Source organism: Phalacrocorax aristotelis, chromosome 2 (genome assembly GCF_949628215.1).
Source record: "Phalacrocorax aristotelis chromosome 2, bGulAri2.1, whole genome shotgun sequence".
Taxonomy (NCBI): domain Eukaryota; kingdom Metazoa; phylum Chordata; class Aves; order Suliformes; family Phalacrocoracidae; genus Phalacrocorax; species Phalacrocorax aristotelis.
Genome location: NC_134277.1, coordinates 13,513,668 through 13,538,571, shown reverse-complemented (window position 1 = coordinate 13,538,571; position 24,904 = coordinate 13,513,668). Strand labels below are relative to the sequence as shown.

The following is a 24,904-nucleotide window of genomic DNA, read 5'->3' as shown; positions in this document are numbered from 1 at the left end:
AAAAAAGACAACCAAATATAATTGGAATATTAATAACAATCATAATTTCCATTTATCATTTTAGTTATTTACACACTGGTACTAACTTGGGGACTGGGCAATCCACTTTAAAGGTGGACTTTAACTTGAAATACTTTATCAAATAGTTCAACATTGCTACAGTTGTCTGGTCACTGAAAATTACTGGCAGATGTAAATACAGACCTTAATAAAAAGAAGGGACCCGCCAATTTATATTTTTTAAAAAAATCTTAGATTCTAAAAATATGAAAAAAAAACGAAGAAAAGCAAACTGTCAAAAAGCAGCAAGCACTATACTTCAAGATCAACCCCACTTTATGCTTATTCCTCCCTCCACCCAATATCTGAATATTCAAAGATGAACAAGAGGAAGTCTCTGTGGGTCATATGTTCACAGAGTACATACATATACACTGTAACTCCTGGAGAGAGTGGCAGAGACTGCAAACCTTGCTCCCAGTCTTAATTCTGCAAACAAAAGCTTTCGAAAAAGAGCAAGCTGACTTCTGATATGTCACATGTGAGACATTTGGGGCTTTAACAGTTATTTAAGTTTACTTACTGATCTTTTTTAAGCTATTCCTCAACAACAGAAAACACTAGCATCACTGAGTACACAAACCACCACATAAAAGACATGAAATTTTCCTCACAGAAATCCGTGACTGCCGTACCATTGCATTTCCAATGCTGGCCTCTCGAGAAAAAGATTCTTAATCAAGATGTAGAATCTAAAAGTTCCATAGCTTAGTAGTAAGAGCGTGCATCCACTGGGAACTATGTACTTCAATCCTGGAAAAAGGGCAGGTTATTTGTATTATATTTAAGAACCCAGTTTCTAAAATGAATTGCCATAATTGAGAGGCATCACTTTTTCTTTTCTTCTCATTCTCAACTACAAAAAAAAAAAAAAAAAAGGAAACTCCCCCCCCAAAAAACAACCAAAGCCAAATTAAATAATTTCTGATTAGTGAAAAAATTTAAACTAGCCTCCCAGCCTGGTATTTTACATGTACTTCCATCTAGATTTTCACACCATGTGTGAAATAAATCCATGGATATTCAAATTTTAATTCAGATTAGGGTAGATTTGAAGAATAATGTGATGCTAGTCAGTGAGGGTGACTATAGACTGTTTATATACTAAAATTAAATAATAAAAGATGTTAACAAGAATAAAATACGAAACTAGGGCAACTGTACAGAGTAAGCACTGTTTCCACAAATAGCAAAATTTTCAAATGTGCTAGTTTCAATTAATTAAGGCACAAGGGTTTTTTATAGCTATAAAATTAGGCTTTTAATATAAACTATATAAAATATATATAAATATAATAATTATAGTTTTTATATAAAGTATTTAATAGTTTTAATTTTCACATGATTTTTTTCTTCTTTTTGGGAATCAAAGTATGTCCAAATAGGCCATGAATTCCAATATCTAACTGTTTGTTTCTTTGGGCTTTGGTAAACCAAACTTAAAAAAAAAAAAAAAGCTATAAAACTACTTTTATCTAGTTCATTGACAATTTCTGTTTCTTTATCTTGGTACTCTCTCACCATAAAATGAAGCAAAATGGCGTTAGGAAACAAAAGGAAAATAAAGTTATTGTTTTACTTATAATATGGAGGCAAGTTTTGGCAGCCATAACTGTAGAGGATAGACAGTTTTACAGTGCAAAAAAAGCTCTCATGACAGAGAAAGTTACAGGAGAAAAAAAGCACATGTCAACTAGAGCAAAGTAGGCTTGAAACAGCTAAGACCTTTAACTCCATTTTTGGCTCCAAATAAGAAAACACTTTTCACCTTTCACATGCTGCCACTTCAGGATTTTTCTTCACTTTTTCAGAGCAGCTTCAATACAAGTATCACTTTCCCTTGACATATGCGTGTCTAGTTAAAATGCCTAGTCAAACTGTAGGCTAAAATTACGCTATTCTCATTGCTTAACACACTGAAGTCTGCATTTGATAAACTGTAATTTAGAGGGACCTTATTAAAAGTATTAAAACTTCAAGTACATCTCCTCTATATATCATCCGAAGTTTTATAATAGGCATCATGAGAGATGAGTCTTACCCTAAGATTTTTACCTTCCAGTACACTTGTCACCTTCACCTCTTTCCTATTTCAAAGTGCTGAAATTATACAGTTGTTTCATTTCAAAGCTTGCAACAGTGTTTCTCTGAAGTACTCGTATGCATTGTGAAAGAAAATTGACTTCATATTTTAATTAACACAGAGTGAAAGAGGAAAAAATCTTAGCATTCAGCACTTCCTGAAACAGAACTGAATGGACTAATCTAGAATCGAAGATCTCTCTCAGAGCTACTACCCATACTTACAGTGAAATGTCCATTTTTTCTCCTGACTACACTGTTACAATGAAAACAGAATGACAATATACAATGGAAACTCAAAACTCCATCACTGACTTGATTTTTACAGCTGGTTTTCATTCAGAAATATCTGTGACCTCACATTGGCAAATGCCAGCAATTAACAGAGGAATATGGTAACTTAAATAGTGCAATTTTCCTAAGTTCAGAAAAACAGAAATATCCAAATTTCTCTGGAAATTTACCACTGAATACACTGTGATAAAAAAGTTTCTAAAAGGTGACAAAAGTAATCATACTGTAAGATACACTCGAAGATGGTAATTCTTAAGTTAAACATAATTGGGGAAAAAAAATCCAAGTTCTGGCCTTTAGAGACAGCCAAAAACCTCTCTTTATTTCCACCAAAGTATCTGACCCATTTCAGCAAGCCTGCAAAACAGCTGAACACTGAAGGAATTCTAGAGATTGGCCATGTAATTAGCACACACTAAGTATTCAGAGCTACTTGCTGTAGCACTGTAACACAAAAGAATTGTGGAGCACAGTGCTCTGCTTATTTGCATTTCAATATACTTTGCATCTCTTTAGTAAATGAACTATAGGAATAAACAGACACAGAAAGAAAATGGATAAATAGCTACCTTTCAAAGCTAAACTGTATATTTTGCATACGCAAAACTCAAACCAAGGTACTTTCCTAGCACTTCTATGAGTTCTAGTACTCTGTATTTTTATATTAAACATTGAAATTACACCTTGCCAGGAATATTGCCTACCAAGTTTTCCTGCATAACGAATGTTTATTATGATTTGTATTCACCTCAAACTTCTAAGGAGTTGTACAGGAATTCCAGTGTGAACAGAATGACTTCTTGCTAAATACATTTGCTGTATTGTTTAACCCACAAATTTTATAAAAACTGGAACTGTCCTTCAGGCAGAAGTCTAACTATAACTTAGTCTTCCAGTAAGACATACACATATAGTGTTATTTTGGCATTTACATTAAACTTCTCATCATTTTTTCATATCAAATAATTGTTACAGAAGCTAACAACCTTCATGCACATGCAGTCATAAGCTTCAACCATGTAATTCTGATGTCTGGACATGCTACTGATGGCACAGTTTTTTTTGCGGGGTCTTCTTTGTTGGAGTTTTTTCAGTTACAACTTTCTACCTTTATAAGCCAAGAAAAATGGCACTAGCCTGAGGGCACTCTTCATCAAAAACAAGCTGTGTAATCTGAGAAATGAGGGTGATGGCACATCCTTACCATAGCCTAAGAAAATGGACTGGGGGAAAGTCAAAGGGTTAAGAATAAGTAGTTTAACTAGGTTTAGGAAGGTATTTAGAGAGTACATTATTTGGGGTCAAACATCTAATAAGTGCACAAATACATAGCTCACTGCTGGGTAACAACCATCTCTTGTTTTCTCAGTATTTTCAAGCTTCTGGTGGCACATAAATAATTCAATTTATTTTAAAAATTACTTTTAAGTGAAATAGTTTTAGCATACCAAAAATAAAAAATGTGAAATAAAACGTTGATATGATGAAAGGGAATGACATCTATAACATTTTTTAATTTATACTCTTCACTCTCCAAGCTGTTTCCACAAAAACTCAAATACAGTCAGAAGACAAATACAGAATGAATTAAAAAAAAACTAACCTCATAAACAAAGTACACTTTGGCTTTTACATAGATTCCCATGCGTACTACTGCGCGCACAGCAGCATTCATACCTGGGAAAAAAAGCAAAATCACATTGTTACAGGTTATCTAACATTTTTTGTATACTATAAATTTTCAGTGCCTTTAAAAAAAAAGGAAACATTAATTCATTCCTAAAGAAAGACAATGATCAGCATCTATTAAATAGAAATTTGCTTAATGACAGTGCAATCAGCCCATGAATACGAAGAACTATTTGCTTTGTTACAATAATTATGTAGATGCCAGTATGTGCGTTAATCAGAGACTGAACTGCTGCTGACTGTAAAACAGCATTGTAAAAGTAACAGCTACTAAACCAGAAACAGAAAGTAAATTCATTTCACAATAATGTTTTCTATCTGAAATGTAAAACATTCAGCTAGTTAAAATTTAGCTTCTTCAATGAGAAATTATATTGTAACAGTTCTTTTCCCTGAGCTTTCCAGAGTAACGCAGTAGCTCGTGGGGAGCACAGCCAAACTCCTGACAGGGACAGATGCCCTTTTAAAAAGACAGAAGTAGCAGTAAATTAATGCAAGAAATGCTGCATGGACTCATTTGACAGAAAAGTGCCTAAACACCACTTTGCTTCCCAGAATTGCAAGCTCACGTTGGAATGCTCTGCTCACAGACATCTGACAAATTCTACTAATGTAAAATCTTCCATTTACGTCCAATGGTCAAACACTTAACCTCCTCAGCAACAGTGACAGTTGTACTGATCCCCCCACCTGGGTCAAATGAATTTCTATTATAGCTCATCCCTTCACACTCTGTGTTACCTTACTCATTATTCAGGAATTTCCCAAAAGTAATAAACTAATTGCTTCCATACCACTTAAACAGACACAAGATTATGCAAAGCATGAGGACAGAATTCGTTAGGCTACACTGAAAGAAACAGCCTCCACACATCAGTTGAAAAAGGATGCCAGAAATGTGACAATCTAAAATATTGGGCACCAATACCCCAAATCTGTTGCACTTAATATCAAAATAGCAAAGTAGCAGGTCAGCTCTGCTGTTCGACATAGGTCTTAAGTGTTGACCTATCTGGAGATATAAGAAGTCAGTAACTAGAACATATAAACCCACAACACAGCCATAAAGATCTATTCCTACGATATCCACCATTATTGAAAAAAATACTGAGCTATAAAAGCTTATCTGTCTGAATAAAGAATGAGACTGAGGTTTTCTCAAAGATTTATTACTTAAGAACATAACGAAGTCCCTGAAGTTGGCCAATGTGAAACAAAAAATTAAGTTTGCCAAAATCAAAGGTTGCTTTGTTGTTCATATAGATGTCACTTAGCCTTAAGATTAAAATAATGAGTAACAGTGTTTTCGCATTAATTCTGCATTAGGAATTAAGAGCAAGAATTCCCTCAGCCAGAGTCAGCCTTGTGGCAGAGCTGGAAAAAGTTCTCAAATGCCAAGACAGCTAAAAGCACCGCTTTGGATGATGAACTGGATGATGCCAAGGAAAAGCAGAGAACCTCATCAGACAGGCTGTACTGAAAAGAAACTTAGCATGCTAAATCTCAGATTAAAACAGATATACTATACAGACCAAAGTTATCTCCTCAGTTGAGAAACAGAGTTCATTACAAAAAGAACACACACACACCCCCACATGCAATGTCCCCTGGAAAGTGAAAACAAGGCTTTAACTTTATAAAACAGAGAGCTCTTCACAGCACTGCCATTTTCCTCAAACAGGGAAGACACAAGCACAAGCTACTACTTCCGTCAAAGTCCACAGCTTACTTCTATTAAAGTACAACACGTTGTGTGGGAGGCTGGGTTTTTTTTTTTGTTGGTTGGTAGGAAGGTTTTTTGGTAGTTTGGGGTTGGTTTTTTTTTTGGGGGGGGGGGGGGGGGGGGGTGGGGAGAGAGGAGGGGAGGTGCAGTGGTATTGTCATTGTGGAAGGTTGGGGTTTTTTTTAGACATAAGAACAAAATATATTATTTATTCAGCTGCAGAATTCTAGAAGAGAGGCTGAAAGGTTCATTCTCTGTAGGGAAAAATTTCATCCTCACCAGGTGAGGGCTACTCTTGTTTTGAGGTTCAACTCTGTCACCTCTTCCACTTGGCACCTCAGAAGAAACACTAAGACTGTTTCAGGTATCTAATACATGTTCAGTTATAAAGACTCTGGTGTCTCATTCAGCAGTAGTCTCTGTATTCCAAGTATCTAACTAGCATAAAGAAAAAGTGTCTGTGATCCAAGCTGGCTGAAGTAAAATAGTTTTGTCTGGAAAAATAAATATTTAATAAAATAAGAATACATTAAACACACATTCACATGTCTACCAAAGATACATACTTGTCTTTTATTTGTTTCTTGCTCACATTTCTGCTTCATTGGTCATGCATCCTACCTTTTTATCTTTTGCATGTACCTATGGCAACCAGTGCATTTTAAAGGAGGGTAGTAACTGTTCTCATTACAGATTATCCAGATTTGCCATACCTTCGTTATGCATAAATTAGCCTAAAAATGGTGATTTGGCTTAATATTCATACCTCTTCTAAACCAGAGTAAAATGTAAGCATTTTTTCTTCAAAATGACAAATCCATTAATTCTTTCCATGTGAATATACTTATAATACAGCCACATACTTTCTTAGTGAATACTTTCCAGTTTCCCTGTGTTTGACACAAAAAAAATGGTAAAATACGTAATATATTTGCTGAAAGGGCAGAAGCCCATGGAAAAAAAACACTAATTACAGACAGAAAGCATCTTCTCAGTACCACCACTATAACTTTATAAGTTTATGCAGTATTCATTTTATTAGTATTTGGCGATGTATATTTATCTCTTTATACAGAAAAAGGAAGTGGGCATTTATTGGCAAGCTCCCAAAGAAGTGGCTTACATTTCAGAAGGGCTGAGGACTGAAGGATGTTATAATTTGACATCTACAAAATACAGTTAAAACACTGAAGCTTTATACCTTTCCATGTCAGCTATCTAAATCTGAATACACTGCTCGCACTGATTCAAGTATGTAAATCCACAGAATTAATTTCATCAAGTCTCTGTAGAACTTGTCTAACAAAATGTTGCTGTATTTGATTATTTGTGGAGTCTTACAATAGTATTTGTGAATTACCATAACAACTATGAAATGTAATTATATGCTTATTACTGAAAAAGAGATTTACCGGGTTAACCAGGGATTTAGTCCTGAATAATAAATATAGCCTGATAAACATATAGGATTAGAATAGCAGCTTCAAAAGAAAGCCATGAGTAAAACCAGTATTTTATTTATAACATAAGAGTTATTTAAAATCTTTCAGAATTACCATTTGCTTTTGCATTAAAGCCTCTGACAGAAGAAAAGATTTATTTTGCTCTTTTGGACTCAATGATTACTTAATCAGCAGCTACTGACATGGCTTTACATGATGTCTGAAATTAATTTAAGAGTTGATAATTTACTGTCCTCCTTGATATTGCCTATTCAATTGCCTTTGAAAGCAATAATTTTTATGGCAGGGTTACAGACAGTCTGCAGAATTCTTTAAATTATTTTAAATGCACTCCCTTCCCCCAGAAGAGTATTCCTCTCCAGTGCCTACATCCTGTTCCACATACATATGCACCACTACAGCAGAGGAGTTAGTGTTTTAATTTTACTCAATTCTGTGTTTAAGCCAAGTTCTCCTCACTTCAGTCAGCTAGATGGGTCTTTAAATAAATAAATGTAATATTAACCATATAAAAGAAAAAACGATGCATCTTGGACAAGCATCAAGAAATACTTAAGTACCACCAAATTTAAAGATAAATATTAGCTTTAATGAATGCTTAATGACTTAGCACATATGTTTAAGTGCTACCCTGAATAAAGATTCAGACTTGAAAGAATATATAGCAAAACAAAGAAACCAAGAAAAATGTCTAAACATTGCCAAGCAGAGACTTTATTCAAGTATGTAAGCTGATGTATCAGGAATGATAGAAGAACCTATAATCATCAAAAGCAAAGATGAGGAGAAGCAAATACAAGAACTGAACAAATTATTAAGAAAACAATTTAGGTTTGTTCAACTTACTTTTAATTACACAACAGACTATATCGTATATAATGATGATCAGAACATTCTACTGCACAAATATATACAATAGCATAGCATCTAGACTGCATACATATCTCCTCCTTCAAAATTAAAAAAAAAAAAATCTTAAGAGACTAGTTTTAACCACAGAATCCACTAAGCAGTTCCTCCAAAACATTAAATGCATTTAGTTATGCTCATTCATTAATAAATAGATTCCTTAATTTTACATAGAAATTATATATATAACATTATATATATGGGTACATACATGAATGTTATATACATGTCTATACAGACACACAGACTTATTTGCTGGAAAAGGTACCTTTTTAGGGGCTAGAATGCAAAAAATGCTTGCCACTATCTTCAAATTACATGTTAACAAATAAACTGTAATTTGGACAACAAAAAAGGAGTGTACATTGGTTTGGGGGTTTCTTCCCATGTTTATTTATTTATTTATTTTATTTGTTCAGTGGTAAAATTTCTTTTTCCACGACATGCTACCAGGACAAGATCAGTACACCTGCGCTACCATATTAAATATATCTTGTGATGTTCCTTGGAAGCTTATAATGCTTCAAGAGCAAAAGTATGTAGATCTTTGCTTCCACAGTCATGGTCTGTGGTATTCTAAAACTCTGGAATCCAAGTGGCTATAGAATTCTTTTTATTTGTTCAGTGGCAGAATTTCTTCTTCTAACGTAAGTTACTAGGACAAGAGCAGTACATCTGCACTACTGTATTAAATATGCCTTGAAACTGTTGGGAAGCCGGTAACGCTTCAGAGATACGTAGATCTTTACTTCAGCAGTAATGGTCTATGATATTTCAGACCATTGTCATATAATCCATAAGTCCCTTAGTTACGCTGCTTTCCACAACACTAAATCTTGAGTTGATCTCAAAAATAACAGTCACATTCAAAAACAATCATCTTCAGCCAGCAAATTGGGCAACAGCTTGAAGTAGCCACAAACACATCATTCCCCAACAGTACACAATCGCCTTCTGTCAAAAGTGGTTCTGACACTGCTCCTGCAGCTGAGCTGTACCTATCACGGCCCTAGAAAAAGCAGTCTGATTGGAGGCTGTACGAACAAAAGTGACCTACAGCGACCAAAATTGTCTGTGGCAGCCACTGGCAACCAGCATAAAACACAGCCAGTGCACTTCATGACCTGAAGCAGTCTGTGGCCAGAGTGTCCCACAAAGTGAAGACAGAGGCATGATGTAAAACCCATTTATTAGTCCACCTTTCTGAGCTGCAACCACTACAATTTAGAATAGTCCAAAAACAGAACTAGCATTTAAATTTTGAGAATCAGTTGTCAAAAACTTTTGCCTCTCAAGGTGATTATGGTGGAAAGAACTTGTTTCAGTTCACAATTTAAGAGGGGGCAGCTAAAGTGATGGACTGCAAAGTTTAGTACTTACAAACCTTAAGTGCACAAAATACACATCTTATTTTCTGTGAAATAAGTCACTGATAAATTCTTTAACTCCACCAAATAAAATAATATACCTGTGTTTAAAATATGGTGACTAAACCATAGTAGTTCCAGTATGACATATGCACACTGTATACTCCTGAACATTCCACAGGTAGTAAAAACGACAAACAAAAACCTTGCAAGGAAATACACAAATGTGGGGAAGTAATTGAAACCTTAACATGTCTCATAAAGTCTTGTGTAATTTACCTAATGCTACTTCTAAATTATTAAAGACTACAATAACAGCAAAGGCAGTAACTTCTATTTTAAAATAATTTCAAGCATATTTCCTTCTAGGCTAAGATTTACAGCCCACCAGTCTAAATCAAGGCACCTATTGATATGAAGATTATGTGTTTACTGCAACACTAATAAGTGTTCTTTCCACTCAATTTCCTGTGAGTTTAGTTTGCTGTACAGATATTCCGAAGACTTCTAGTGTCTAGCAAGTCTAAAACCAAAAAACCCCCGAAAAACCCCAAATGAAACAAAAAAATCCCAAAACCACCCCACAAAACTCCCACCAAAACAGGAGACGGGAACTCTTTTTTTTTTTTTTTTTTTAATATTAGTACTTTTTTTGCCTACTTCAGAGCTAGTAGCTTTGCCTCACCTACAAGTTGCTTGAACATATATTTTTAAACAGCTCTGCATTAATAGCTGCATACTTCCTTCTGCAAAGGGAAAATGACCTTGACAGGGCATGACTCATTCTGTCCCTTGTTTAACTCCTAACCCAGCATGCCAACAGACTTGAGGTTGCGTATTTTACGCTAAGATAGCAAGCATTATGAACTTCAACTGCATTGTGCAATTCAGTTGAAACGATTAACTTCTAAAATGTTTTTTGGTTGTTTTTTTCCCCCCCCTTGCTCCTCTAAGTCAGGACATCACCACCTACAAAACGACTTGGAAGGCATCCAGTTTACTTTGGTCTTTGTGACAATCTCACTCCTCAGACAGCAACTTCTACAGGCTGTTACTTTTTATCCCTCAATGTAAATATGCTGCAGTTGCAATCTGCCAGATAATAAAGTCTAGATGTTACCCGTGGATTCTGCAAGTCCTTTAAATGCTTTAATTCTCATAGTAGCAAGCAGAGATTAATACTCTATAAAGAGAGATACATCTGCTGCCACATTATATAATCTCCAGCCACGCGGAAGCAAGTCGCAGGGCTCAGCCTCTTGCTGAACACTCTACTGCTGCTTGAGGCAATGCCCTGTCACACTTTAAAATGGCGATTTGGCGACCAGACCATTAAAACAGAGTTGCATTGATTCACAGTCCCTCCTAGAATCGTTTAGTGGAATTGGTGACACTGACAGCAAACCGTGGATAGAACTCGAACAAGTGTAACCCCGCCGAGGGGCAAAAGAGAACCCATGTGAAGGCATCAATTTGCTTTTTCTCCGGAACGGCAACATTTGTCTCTCCGAGTGGTGCCAAATCCCTTCCACCCCGATTAGGAAGAGTTTCAGCTAATCCCAGGTAAACCCGGGGGCTCCCCGTTATTCCCGCGGGCAGCGGGAGGGAGGATGCTTCTCCCGCCCCGGATGACGCAAAGAGGCAGAATCTGCAGCGACTCGCAGCGGATCACGTACACACCGGCGGTGGGGCGGGAGCGCGGAGACGCTGGTCCACGCCAACGCCGGCCTCATGTGCGCGCCGGGGAAGCGAGGGGCGGAGAGGCGGCTGCTGCCGCCCCGCTGCCGGCCCCCTGCCCCGGGACAGCGGGCTGAGCGCCCCGGCCGCGGGGGCCGTGCTCCCCGCGCAAAAGCCTGCGGAAACGGTCATCAAACTACCGAGCCCACACGGAAAGGAAGGAGACGCTTTTCCCTCCTCTCTATTCTCTCCACAAACGCGAAGAAATGTGGCGTTTCTTCTTTAAGTGAAAGTACTTTCGAGACACTCCAGGCAAAAGAAAAAAAAATAGTAACTGAAGGGAAGGAGCTAAAAGCAATCATCACTAAACAACTCTCCTGGCAAAAGCAGAGCAAGAGTCCTCTCCAACAGCGTGGAGCATTGCACATTTGAAATCTCAATTAACTGAAACTCCCAACTATTAATATACACGAGATTTTCTGGTAGAAAAGGGGAAACGAAAATGTAGGAAAACGACTACATGACCAAGTATATTGGGATGAAGCCTCTTTTCTTTCCCTTCCCTCTTAATGTCCACAGGTCTTTTGTTCGCCCTCTCCTGTAGTGAGGGCTCTCTCTACACTTAAAGAGATTTAAGAAGGTAAAACACGTTTCCAACGTGCTCCTACAGGGCTAGAGAGTGAACTACCATGTGAGCTTTCTAAATCATGGGCAGGAACATGGAAGCGTTCCTGGTGCCCAAGTGAAGCGAAGAGCAGATGAGGCGAGGGCTGGCGGAGCCCCAGCAGCGCGGGCAGCCGCCCACCCGCCGTGCCAGGCGGCACGACCTCCTCTCGCGCTCACATCTGCCAGCCGCTCGCCCTCCTCGCCCCCCTCTCCGCACCGCCTCCCGGCGAGTGAAGGCATTTGGGTGGCAAAAGTTATTGCAGCGTTTCTCCCCTCTTCCCTGCCAAGGCAGGCTCAGAGGAAGCGGGATGAGAAAGGAAGAGGAAGGATGAGGGTACGTTTGCAGCTCAGGCGCCCAGGCCGCGCAAAAAGATCATTTATCTTTTAAGTGATGGTAGTAGAGGAGACAGCCCGAAGGCTAGCACGGGAAGAGGACCCCGAGAACCACGGCGAGCCCGCGGGGCCTCTCTCCCCACCACGTCCATGTGCTCTTACCGGCGCGGCTGCCCGCAGCCACCCCTGCGGCGGCCCACGCTTCCTACTCCCCTCTCCGCGCCGCCGGCTCCTTCCCCAACGCCCGCACCGGCGCCCTGGCTGCCTGGGGCCCTGTGCGCCTCCCCCTCCCTCATACCACCGCCCGAGGGGCCCGTCGGCCCCTGCCGCTGCCCCCGCTCCCCACCGTGTCCGCAGCTCCGCCACCCCATTTCTCCTCCCCGCCTCGCTCCCGGAGCGAACGGCGTGAGCAGCTACCTTGGGCATCGCCGCCGCTGGTCAGCACCCCGATGGCCTTCCCGGTGCCCGAGAGGTTCTCGAAGAACTTCGGCTGGTGATCCATGGCGCTGCGGGGGGCTGCGCCGGCGGGCGAGAGGGGGCGAGGTCGCTGAGGGAGCCCCCAGCCGCGAGGCTCAGCTCGGCCACCCGAGGGGCGCGTTCCGCCGGATCAAAGGCTTGGCCTCTGCGGAAAAAGAACCCGAAAAAAGCCCGGTGTAGGTGCGTATCTACAGGAGGGTATAGCTCTATAGGAAGAACGAGGGGAGGGGCTGGCTGTGTGAAAAAGCAAAGAGCTGAGGAGAGATGCGGAGCTCACATCGCAGCGACCCAACCGCCCGCCTCGCGCCGCGCCCGCCGACAGCCCTACGCGGCGCAGCCCGGCCCGGCCCCGCCCTCCAACGCCCCTGCAGGAACGGCGGCGGCTGACGGGCGGGCCGGGGGACCAATGAGAAGGCGAGGTGCCGCCTCGAGCGGCGGGCGGGGCGGGACGGTTATGCCGGGAGTGAGCTGGCAGGTGGCGGGGGTAGGGGGCGGCACTCCAGGTGGGGGTGGCGGGGCGGGAGTAGTGCCTGCGGTGCTGTTCCTTCCTCCGGCGGCGGCGGTAGCCGAGGGGGGAGGGAGCTCCGCCGGCCGTGGTGAGCTCATCCTCCTCGCCGCAGCGGCTGAGTAACGCTGCGCGTTCCCGTGGCGCGTGCGGAGCCGCAGGAGCAGGCTCCCCGGGGCCGCCGCCGTTGCCGCGCCGTGGGCGGGTCCCGCCGGGATGAGGCCGGGGTAAGGCCCTGCCGCCGGCCGGGGGTGCGTGTCCCGGGTCAGGGGGCTGGGCCCGCCCCGTCAGCCTCGGCTGCGGCTGGCGAGCGCAGAGCCCGCAGTGCGTGGGGGCAAGCGAGGGGAGTTACCCCCGCAGGGCCCGTGTCGCTGGGCCTGCTCCGCGTGTGCCTTGTCAGGTAGGGAAACCCACAGGCCGAGGGCTGCCTTCGCTCTCTTTCTCACTCCTTTCACGTGTAAGTTGCTGCTGCGGCATTCCAAAACTGTAGTAGATGCTCAGGTGCAGGCAGGAAGAGGAAGTTAGTTCCTGTAAGTATTTACAGCTGAGAGGCTCGGGTTAAGTCTAAGGGAGCAACAGCGGTAAAGCAGTTGGGAGAAATTACTCTGGGTGGGAATCCCAGTCTTTCTGCCTTCCCTTTCGTTCTCCCGTTGTGCGCTGATGACTTTTCTTGGGGAGTGCTTAGTACTTGTAGAGAATTGCTCTGTTAAACTCAACACAGAATAGTTCTGCTGATCATAGCGATGTACATAGTAACAGAAACGGCTTAAGACCCCGATTTTGTTAATTTAAGCAAATAAAGCTGTATTATCCCATATACAGTTCTTTGTGGTATTTAGCATAAGTAAAAGTATTTGCAGAATCAGGGGCTAAGTTACTTGCCCAAAATTATAAAGCAAGTCAAGGAGAGTCAGGTACAGCAGCAAAATGCTGACTCAAGTTTATATTTTAATTGCTGTAATAATTACTGGTTTTATTCAACATCTTCATCACATCTTGGACTTAATTCACATTGCAAAAATACAAATGCTCATCCTGTCAGCTTTCACACACACACACCAAAGTACAGTCATTTGAGTAGTTCAGTCAAAATTACTCATAGATAAATGTTTGAAGAAACCACACCTGGAAATAGATATGTATACCTAGAATGTGGGCAGCTCACGTTTGCAAATCTGCTTGGAGGCTAAAACAAGTGTGTGATTTGACAATGGAAAAGACACATTGCCAAATTGTTTGCATACCATGAACAATAGTGATTCTACAGGGAATTTGCTGTATTCTTTCCTGAATCTGAAGAGAGCTCTGAGTCATAACTTATAATGAAAGTGAACTTCTATTATAGAAATATATAAACCCCCATAAAGTCCCACTCTGTTCAAAGGGTTCTGGTCTGAGTTGGAATCACATTAGTTTCTTGGAGAGTAGCTCTGTAAAAGCTAAATTAAGGTCTTTGAGTGATTCTGGGCTTGATCCAAAGCCTGTAAAATCAATAGGAAGGCCTTTGGCTAATATGAATTATTACGACTACTTTAAGATCATGGACTGGGGGCAGTTTGTCGTCTGAGCAGCACTTTGAGGAAGCTTTGTAATTGGTTCGCTTTGGTTTGGTGCAGATGCTTAGCCGTTCTTTAGAATTGGCTTACTTTGTTTTATTCAGTGTAGCTAAAGCATTCACGCTGTGTCTGGAAGTAGACTTATCCCTCTTGCTTCCATATACAGCGTTGATGCTAAGGAGCTATTATTTTCTGAAAGGACTTTTTCTTCAATTGCTTTGCAGTACATGACGATCTTAAAAGTGGCATATTTTTTTCCACCCTTATCTAACTAGGATGCTGCCTATGATTTCACTGGTTTCATCATTTATTATAGCTACTCATTGGTCTTCAGCAGAGCTCTCAGGAAAGAATTTTATTTTGTCTGTGTCAAGCCATTAAAACAGAGGTGGGAGGAGAGGAAAGGACGTGGAACTCTCTGTTCCTGAGGCTGTCTTGATATACTTAAATACCTTCCAGCAATACAATTGCCTATAATCTTAAAAGGAGTGAATTCTTGGCTTAAGTATTGAAGATTGTTGGAGAAAACAGTTTTATTTAACCTTGTGGGATACAGTTGCAATGCAGCTAGGTACCCGTGTATAAATCATACTGACATTAAGAGAATAGGCTTTTTTGAGAGATGGAAACTGATGATAAAGAAACTGCATATCTGAATAAAACCTCAGCAGACACTCTAATTGTCCTCTTACTGTAACACTAAATGGACACAGGTGGGTTTTGACTCTTCCCTGATACTGACCGTTGCAGATGCTCTGCTGCATCCTTTTCCCATTGCTTGTTTGTTCCCTGTGCCATCTAGATCAAGCCTATCTGCCCATCTTATTACTACCTAAGAAGACATGATTGACCCTTTAAAAATACTTTGGATTGCTAGCCACCTCAACTTGCTGTGCCAGTGTCGTTACACATGCTGCCTGTGAACTATAAAATGGTTCATATCATGGATGTAGTATCACAGGTGCACCCAGTACTTTATTTGGCACAACATCTTCCATTGAAATTACGTTAAACTAGGAAGAACAAGTCAAATCCAAAAAGAACGAGATTATTGCATGAGTAACAGGGCTGAATGACTCTCTTTCCAGCCAAATGAAACTCTTTTCCACAGCTAGACCTTTCATATGTGGATTCTCTGGCATCTAGTGGTATGTGAGCCCACACTTCAGGTTTGTCTGAGGCGCTTACAGGAGCTGTCTGCTCTGCCCAGCTGTCATTTTTTCATGAGACTTCTGAATCATAAAGACAATTAACTTTTGCATATTCAACTTTTTAATATCATTAAAAAACAGAGAACAGAGAATGAGATGGAAGGATTTACAGAAATTCCAGCATTTTAAAATGAAACAGGCTAGTCATGGAATGGGCAGATTAGCATGAAAAGAAGGAAAGAAGTCATTGAGATATTTCTGGTCGGATGGTGACAGTGATTTCTTTAAGAGAACTGACTGCTTTCTTCCATTAATGCTACAACATTCCCTGGTCCTCCTTGTTGCATATAAACTCTTGTACTACTTGGCCTGCTTCCTATTTGTTTTCACCCTTCAATGTTGTCGTTCTAACAGTACAAATTCTGTAGCACAGGCCCTGGATTCTGTGGGGTTTTTATTCCATTTCTCCCTTGCATAATGACAGTCCTAGTGATGCTAACATACACAAGGGTTTCTTTATGCTAGAAATATAGGGTGTAAATGAGAGGAAATGTAGAGCTAGCATGAGACAAGAGATACAGGAAAATCTCAGAGAGATTTGAAGAAGGGACTTGCTATTGCGGTTGGATGAGAAAGGAAGGGAGATGATGGCAATGGAAAGCTAACACAGATTTGAGAAGGGGGCATGACTGTATCCAGAATAAGTAAGTCTTTTAATAAATATTCAGACAGGATTTTCTAATCTATTTTTCCTGTTTTCATCTCTAGTTGGTACTGATTTTGTTAGGGAGAGAGCTGCAATTAACACAGCCTTGGAGAGGAATTTACTTAAAACTCTTGGCCAATACAGACATTATGGAAAAGGTAATCAAAATATTAATCTTTTGCTTCCCAGTAGTCATATACAATTCATCAAAATCATTTTCACTGTAAAGATAGATAATATCCTGAGTCACTATAGTATCAACTTTTAAAGAGAGAGAGTTGTATCACTGGTCTATGAATGTCCCTGTTTTACACAAGGACAAAAACACTTGGTAACATACAGGAAGCAAGCATAAGCCATTTAAACTGCCCAAGTCAGTGCAAGAAGTGGGAAAGGGAGAACACGTCAACTATAAAAGATGTTTTATTTTCAGTGAGAGGTGATAATGTAAAACCTTACTGTGTTCATCGTGAAATAAAATCACTTATCAAACACCAGCTACAACTTCTTCATGAATGTCAAATGGCTGTTGCTTTGAATTTGCTGTACCTGACCCTTCTGTTGAGAGTGTAGGTACTAATCTACGGCATTAATAAAATTCCCACTAAAATCAAATGGCAGGACTTTTTAATGGTACTTGAATCAGGCTGTGTGTAAAAGAAAAGCGCAAATATAATCCCTAAGTTTACTTAACTACAACGGTTCTTTATTAAAAAAAAGGCAATGATTGAGCAGTATTTTTCTAGAAGTCATTTCCTCTGCAACGTTTCTGTTTATCTCAGAATCTAAATAAACACTATGATTAAACAGTAGCACGTTAATTCCTAGCAAAAATATTTTGACTGGGGATGTTGTTATAAAACTTCAAAACCAGGAAGTATTGTTCAGCTCTTACTAGCTCTTGAAGTCTCTGTGTTTTTATGGCAAATGTTCTATAGTTATATGGAAAATGTGTCAATGTAGTCTTTAGGCTTGATAGTTATTTATTCCATGGTAAATTAATCTTTTCTTAAATGACACGTACTAAAATTTCTAATTTGTGCTCAGCAGCTTCATTATGTGTCATAGTTCTTTCTTCCTCCTTCTGCCAGCTGCTAAATTCATGGTTCAGTGCCACCATCAAATAAATATTATTAACAAGCTATGTATTCCTAGGTTATCTAACTTTCAAACTTTGAATCTTTAAAAAAAAAAGTTCTAAGCCCCTAAATACGAACCTTTCTGTGGTTTGACATGACCTGGAGTCCACTTCTTAATTTAAAAGTATGTTTTTTCTTGTTTTATTGGGTAGGAAGATTCATGGCTGAGCTAAGCACCACGGAAAAATATTGCAGATGAAAGAGGATTTGTGTTATTGTGAAAGATATGTTGTGTCAAATATACTAGGTTTTGAGTAATTGAGCCATGCTAGTCATACACGTATCATAATTGCTCAGCGGTTTAAAAAACTCAGAAAGAGAAAAAACTGCCTAAGACACTTCATAAAAAGGAAACAGTGTGCTAATTAAATGGTTAATGAATCATACTAAGTTATTTCTGCTGGTTTGGGGGAGAAGAATACGTAAGCCTTTCTTTCTCAACTAGAAAACTTCCACAGTGAGCCATCGTTTGGCGCCACAGGATAATTTGTAAGCTTGCTGTACTGTGAGCCACAAAAGGTATATGTCTGGTTGGGAAATGGGTAGGGCCACATATACATGTTCGTAGCCCGCATTAAAAGGATATAGACAAATGGTGGTATTCTCAGAATGTGGTACTTCTGGAGCTTTCTCTTAAGCAGTGCAAATGGTCTTAAGACAAAGAGGAGATTTCTTACTATTTATGTGACGTGAATTATGTTTGTTTAATGCTCAATATAAAAATATGAACAATAACCTTAGAACATTGTCTAGAATGCAGGATTTCTTTCCTATAGATGAGTGCCCTATTATTATATGTTATTACCCTTTGTACAGTACTTCTGGATTAGTGAATACTTGTAACAGCTTCATCAGGACCGTTGGAGTCTCCTCATCCAGAAAAATGTCCTCCTGACTGATAAGGCAGATTGTGGAGGAAGGGTTCAATGTACTTGGGCAAAACTGATCTCAGGAGCGTCACTTTCTGGTCATACGCTGTAAATGTTGGACTACCTTATGTAGAAGGTGAGCGCTGTGGAATTTTACATGGAGGTCACTTCTGTTGAAGAGTGGATGATATTAAGGAGTTCTTTGAAGATTGTTATATCATATTGCTCAGCAGAGTTTGGTTGGAATAATGCTTAGTCTTTAGTTTCCGAAAAGGCACGTATACAGGACACATCAGCTAAGTGTTTATGTGGAATGGGGCCAAATGGACAATTTGGCTCGAAGCTGTCTCTGATTTCTTTCCTTGGCAGAATTGATGGAAATAACTGCAGAGGAAAAAAATTCTGAAATAACTAGGGGAGATAAAGAAGAATTTATATTATTTGTGTAACTTAGTGTTGCTTAAGGAAAAAGTGACCTTTTCCCCTATTTTATGACCTTGGGGATCATTTTTATGCAGAAAAGAAAAACAACCAAAAAAACACGGAAATGCTTTTCTACTTAAAATTATGTACCCTTAATTATACTTCAAGATGTGGTACCATTAGTAATGATCTAATCTAATATAATTCAGTTGGTTTGGTAAGTGTAATTTCATTTCTAAATGTAAGCTCTGATGTTCTATCAACATCATAATGGCAGTGCTCTTCCACGAAGACTTGAATTTTATAATCTGGAATTAACATGACAGTATAATTAAGGTAACATAAATGTAGTTACACAGTCATTGATATGATGAATTAAAAATGCAGTCCCCCCAAATATTTGTATATGCAGCAGTTCCCCCAAATATGCAGCAGAACCCATGACACTGGAGAATTCTAGTTTGTCTAAAATTAAAATAATTGAAACTATGGTTTATGATTTGAAATCTTTACATGTTTTATAATACATGAGAGTTAAACAAGTGAATTTGTTCTCCATTACATTGTAAATACTCAACTTCCTACTTACTGTATGTTTTTGCGTGTTATAGTATTTGTATTAATTATATTAGTACTGATAAACAATGGATTTGATATATATTTCTGACAGGTTTCTTTTCCCTTTGAGGATAGATTTTGATCTTTACAATAGAGGTTATGCATATTTTCTCTGCAGTTTTGTGGCTTGCCCGAAAATGGAAGCTCCAGCAATGCTTAAAATAATCTAGGTGATTGTGGAGACTTCAGGCAACCATTTGTGATAGATTGCTCAGATAGATAGAATGATACATGACTGCATTTTTTATTGTAGCTGCTATGACCTTAGTCCTTCAAAGGCTCTTGTTATTCAGTGTGGTGGCTTAGTATTGGACTGAAAGAAGATTCAGTACTCAAAATGCCTGAACCTAATGAAAACATTAATTTGGGAGATTGTGAGATGGGGGGAGAATGTAACTGGTCAAAATAGAACGTATTGCAGAGTGTACAGGGCATCTTTGTCTCCTCCACAAACTATCTGGGGAGTACAGAGCTACCAAGTTGTATTTCTGCAGGACCAAGAAGACTAGAAAAATAATTTTGGTAGTAAAGCAGATAGTGGGACCATCATTAGAGCTTGAGCGTTAGCAGCCAGCCGTTTCTAAGAGAGATTACAAGTACTTAGAGAAAGCAATAAAGTTAGGTATTTGGTCCGAATAATTTGCACTTCAAGAAGCAGTCCTTGCCTTTGATTTTTTTGTTGTTGGTTTATTCTGTAATGGTGCTGTGAATAATGCAAAGGTTGTTTCTTCAGGAGGACATATTCGTTTTTACGTATACAGTTTCCTGGTCAGTCAATACCTCTTATTTCTTAGCGTGCACTTGCTGTCTTACTCTTTCTCCTCCCCACTCCAGCTTTCCTTTTATTCATTTCATTTATTTTTCTTCCATCTGTTTTGTTTTGCTCCTCCTTGCTTTCACTGCTTTCAACTTCCTTCTCATGTCTGTCTTCCTTTCTAGTGCATGCTGAAGGTAAGAAGAATGTCAGGAGATTTTTCACTCCCATTGATAGTTTTAGTACAGTAGTTCACTGGTACAAATTTCATATTCTTGCTTTTAAATATTTGTTATTACACTGATTTGAGAGTATAACTGATGATGAAAAATACGGAATGTTTCCACTTGTGGAATGAAGAAAATAGCCTTTAATGACTAGCAGAGTCATTTTCATTTGCAGGAAGCCAGTCTGGATGCCTTATGCAGTGTGGTCTGTTTTCTTCCTGTGAAGGGAATTAATAACATCTTCTCATTTCTCCTTGTCGGCGAAATTGAAATAGCTAGCAATGATGTATTTCATATTGATTTATTGTAAAATGCATTTTTTTGCATCCTTTGCTCAGAGTGACACCAGAAAAAGTCTTATCTCACATTCTCTAGCACCAAAAAAAAAACCCCAAAGCAAAACAAACCAAACCAAACATAAACAAAAACATATTACTCATACTAGAACCTACAGTTTAGAAATACTTGGACAGGCATAGCTGAGAAGTTAAGTAACATATTTAAACTGTTGAACAGAGCTGAGAAAAAAACCCAGTTTGTTTTTGCTTTTATTTGGAGAGTTAATAATGTTGTAAACTTATATGGAGTATGTAAGAGTATGTGCTAGTGCTAAGAACATAGTAAATATCTGGCTTCTTATGTACTAATTTTTTTATTCTGTACTTGTGTTATTTGGATTACTTGGATTTCCTTAGAATTCTAGTAAAGAAAAAGTTGATTTCTCTGATTGTTTATGCAAGTGACCAAAGTCCTTTTATGATATGTTTGAGTAATACCATTAAGATCACTATGTGAGAATAATCGGTTTATTGTGAATAAACCAAATGTCATTGTTGTGATCAGATGTAAGTGGAGCATGTTTAATATTTGCAGTCAATTATCTTAGGTTCATCATTTCCCTTCCAGGAAGGCAGTGTTTCTTTGACATTGAATGCTTCTATTTGCTGCTGAGACTGAATGCCTCACACAATATCTTGTCTTTAAAATATGAATGTTGTGTATTAAATAGTTGCTTTAAAAAAAAAGTAAAGAACTGCTGAAAGAACAGGTACAATAACAACAGCTCACTGGAGACATTAAAAAAAATCCTTCATACTGCAAAGGAAAATGAATATTCTACATAGATGCAAAATTAACTAATTAACATCATATAAGGTTATCTGTCATGGTATTTACTCTTCATTATTGCTTTTGTGAATTCAGAACTTGATCAAATTAAATTTCACTCACAGCAGCAGCTGGCTCAATTTTGTGACATGCTGGAATGGATTCTAAAGGAGTAGAAGTCAGTGGGAGTTTGAGAAATAACGTGTGGTGGGCTAGAAGGGGATCAACTGAATTCCAGGGCAGGAGGCGCCCCGTGAAGTGTTAGTAGTTTTTTAGCCACTTCTGGGAAGTTATGGTCTAGATCTTCTAGTCTGCCTCCCTGATACACTTGTCCATAGCCAGTCTAATTTCTCTCAAAGGTCAAGATCTGCTCCTGTGAAGATTCATTCAGTTTTAGTGGCATAAGGTGATGCTCACCAAGCCTGAATCAGAACCCTGTGGCAAAGTGCTTCCATTTTCTAGGTGACTGAGGGGTATAGGAATGCCCATCCTATCCCTGAAACAATTGTGCTGCAATGCCATTGTCCTTATCTTGGGATGCACAAGTTCTTAAGCATCATGCATGTGCCATATAAATCAAGCAAGTGGCTGCCTTAGGAAACCCTTATACTTTGCCATATGTAGGTCCAGACTAGGGTGGATTACTGAGAGTTAAATAAGCAGAACAGAGGACAAAATCAATCACATCAGGATAAGTAAGACAGGAACAGAGACAGCAGAGATGGTGTCTGCTAGGGAAAACATTTTAATGCTTTCTTCACCTTCATGTTGCCACCAGTAAAAATAATTTATCAAGAATCACAAAAGAATGTGAACTGCTATGAGGAATATTCACTTTTCTTACAACTTCTACCTTGGAATTTTTCAAGACCTGACTGGACAAAGCCCAGAATTCAGTGTTGACCCTGCTTTGAGTAGGAGGTTGAATTTAGGTCTTGTGAGATCCCTGTCAACCTGAATTATTCTATGATTCTATAATTCTAAATTTTATGCTATTTTGTAAATTACGAAGAGGATGAATGTGTGTAACAGTTCCTTAGTTGTATGGATTAGAAGGCAAGTATTCATATGTCTTTAAGTGCATTTACAAATAAGCGGATGAATGAAGGCATACATTTCTGAATAGTTTTTCTTTTATTTTGGAAAGGTAGAACCTTTGGTTACTAAAATTATTCAGAAGCTATTGTTTTCTTCTTGTTTCCAAAGTTCATTGCATCCAAGTGCTAGAATGAAGAACAGCTGTTAGAAATGAAGGTGCAGAAAATTCTTTCCAAGACAACCAGAATGCTACTGATCAGTCTTGTTCTTTATGCTTCTTGTCGTTTGTACTTTCCTTCTGAAAATAGTTTTCTTTTGTTATTGTTTCACTGGACTTCAGTCTCTAGCTGTCACTGGACTCAATGCTTTCACAGAAAAATTTAAATAGAAATTTATTGTCAGAAGCAAATAAATGAAGTCCCCGCTCCTGTGCACAAGGTAATTAAGTACTGTTTTGTGTCTGTAAAAGTTGGAAACATAGTTCTAGTAGCTTTCCTTAATAGTAATCATGTCCAGTGCCATGGATCAGGTCCTGTGCCACAACCCCATAGCATGGAGAAACCTTCTCTGGGACAACACAGGAGGAGATTGTTCCCCTACCAGTGTCACAGATTTGGGGTAGTGAAGCTCTGATTTATTTTTTAAATTTTTATGATGAGGGAAGGTTGGAACAGGTCTCACAACTTTGCTTTCACAAGTGTTATGGTACAGCTGTCTTCAACTTCTTTTTCCAGGGAATTGGAAGGTCCACATGACTGACGTCTTGCTCTGTACCCCCAGTGTAGGATATGGCAGTACTCTGTGGTATGGCATAGCATCTTGCATGAAGGCAAGAGTGTCACTTGCAGGCTAAAAATATCTGAAGGAGGTTACGCACATGGTTAGACTGCCAGCTGAGTTGCAGTTGCTCTGCAAATATTTTTGTTTTAAGAAAGAACCAGTCTAGTTTTAGAAACATGGGATTCTGAGAGGAAACTTACTGTGCAGCCGACGGGGTGAGTAGCAGCATGAGTCAGTGCAAGACTGTGATTAATGAACAAACACTTTATAGTTTGGAGAGAGTCAAACCCAGGGGATGCATAGATATCAAGGGTAAGGAATCGTTAGAAGCATGGAGAAGCCAAAATAACTGAAATTGCAGTAATTTTCTTTGTAATTGTTAGGGCTATAATTTCCCCAAAAGTCGTGCACACTGGCAAGAGCCACAGTCTGTGGTGCCGCAGATAACATGATCAAGTGATAGGATGTCGCTATAGAGTTGGGGTAGTAGTAAAAATGAAACTGAAGATAACTTGTAGAGTGGGTCTGACAGTAGGCAGCCAAATCTGGAGCAGCAGTGTTTTACATGGTATCCTTGGGCAACCGTCTGTCAGCAAACACTTGGTCAAAGTGTATTAACAGCTCAGCACATGTCCAGTACAAAGAACATATAGGGGAAGATTTGTACTTTGTTCCTTTATAGTTGAGCTAATTCAGTTTTACAACCATTCCAACCTTGTAATGAGTTGGCATGGTCTTGTTTGTAGTGCAGGCTCTTCTCTGGTGTGGGTTAGGCCTTCAAGTTAATTTTCATTTGCATGAGATAACAGCCAGTTACCTGCAAGTTATAAAATATTTCTTATTTCCTTTTTTCCTTATGCCACCCAGAAATGGAACTGCAGTTTAGTAAGGTCATAGGAGCTCGAGGCAGAAATGGTTGGCTTGGCCAGCTATCTGATATCACAATACAAAATTATTTTTCCATACTTTATTTTCTAGTAACTTAGTATTTCATTAACAAGCACAACTATTAAAACTTGAGCATTTTTTCAAGAAGTGGAAATTTGGTAATGTTGTAGTATCATGGTGAGTGAAGCAGTAAAAGTAAATAAGAAGGAGCAGCATGTTGTTGTAAAATCCTTAAAATCTTTTTCTCTGAATCTTTTAGGATTATCTAAAGTAAACTAAGCACTTTGGTTTAGGATGCCAATTGTGCTTTTTTTTTTTCAATTTTGATTATGGCAACAAGGTTGTCACATGAAGTGTGTATTTGTTAACAAAGTTCAATAAAACAATACAAAATTATCCCATC

The 24,904-nt window shown here is 39.2% G+C and overlaps 1 protein-coding gene and 1 long non-coding RNA gene across 10 annotated transcripts in view; one reads left to right on the top strand and one right to left on the bottom strand.

The window, feature by feature from the left end:
* The window catches only part of PFKP (phosphofructokinase, platelet), a 48,034-nt gene extending 34,930 nt beyond the window's left edge, over positions 1-13,104 (bottom strand). Inside the window, exons 1-3 of one of the 4 annotated variants that reach the window (XM_075082417.1) lie at positions 13,018-13,104; positions 12,681-12,885; positions 4,040-4,113 (exon numbers count right to left, since the gene is read on the bottom strand). In XM_075082417.1, coding sequence (XP_074938518.1) covers positions 4,040-4,113; positions 12,681-12,765 — 159 coding nt within the window. In that variant the 5' untranslated portion in view covers positions 12,766-12,885; positions 13,018-13,104. Of the gene's footprint in view, positions 1-4,039; positions 4,114-12,680; positions 12,914-13,017 lie in introns of those variants that run through there. The other 3 variants (XM_075082419.1, XM_075082420.1, XM_075082418.1) reach the window with 3 other exon arrangements.
* Positions 13,105-13,241: 137 nt separating this feature from the next.
* LOC142052411 (uncharacterized) overlaps positions 13,242-24,904 on the top strand; it is an 80,778-nt gene continuing 69,115 nt past the window's right edge. For 2 of the 6 annotated variants that reach the window (XR_012658827.1, XR_012658824.1), the window contains exon 1: positions 13,438-13,645. This is a non-coding gene — a long non-coding RNA (uncharacterized LOC142052411). Of the gene's footprint in view, positions 13,646-24,904 lie in introns of all 6 variants that reach the window. The other 4 variants (XR_012658823.1, XR_012658822.1, XR_012658826.1 and 1 more) reach the window with 4 other exon arrangements.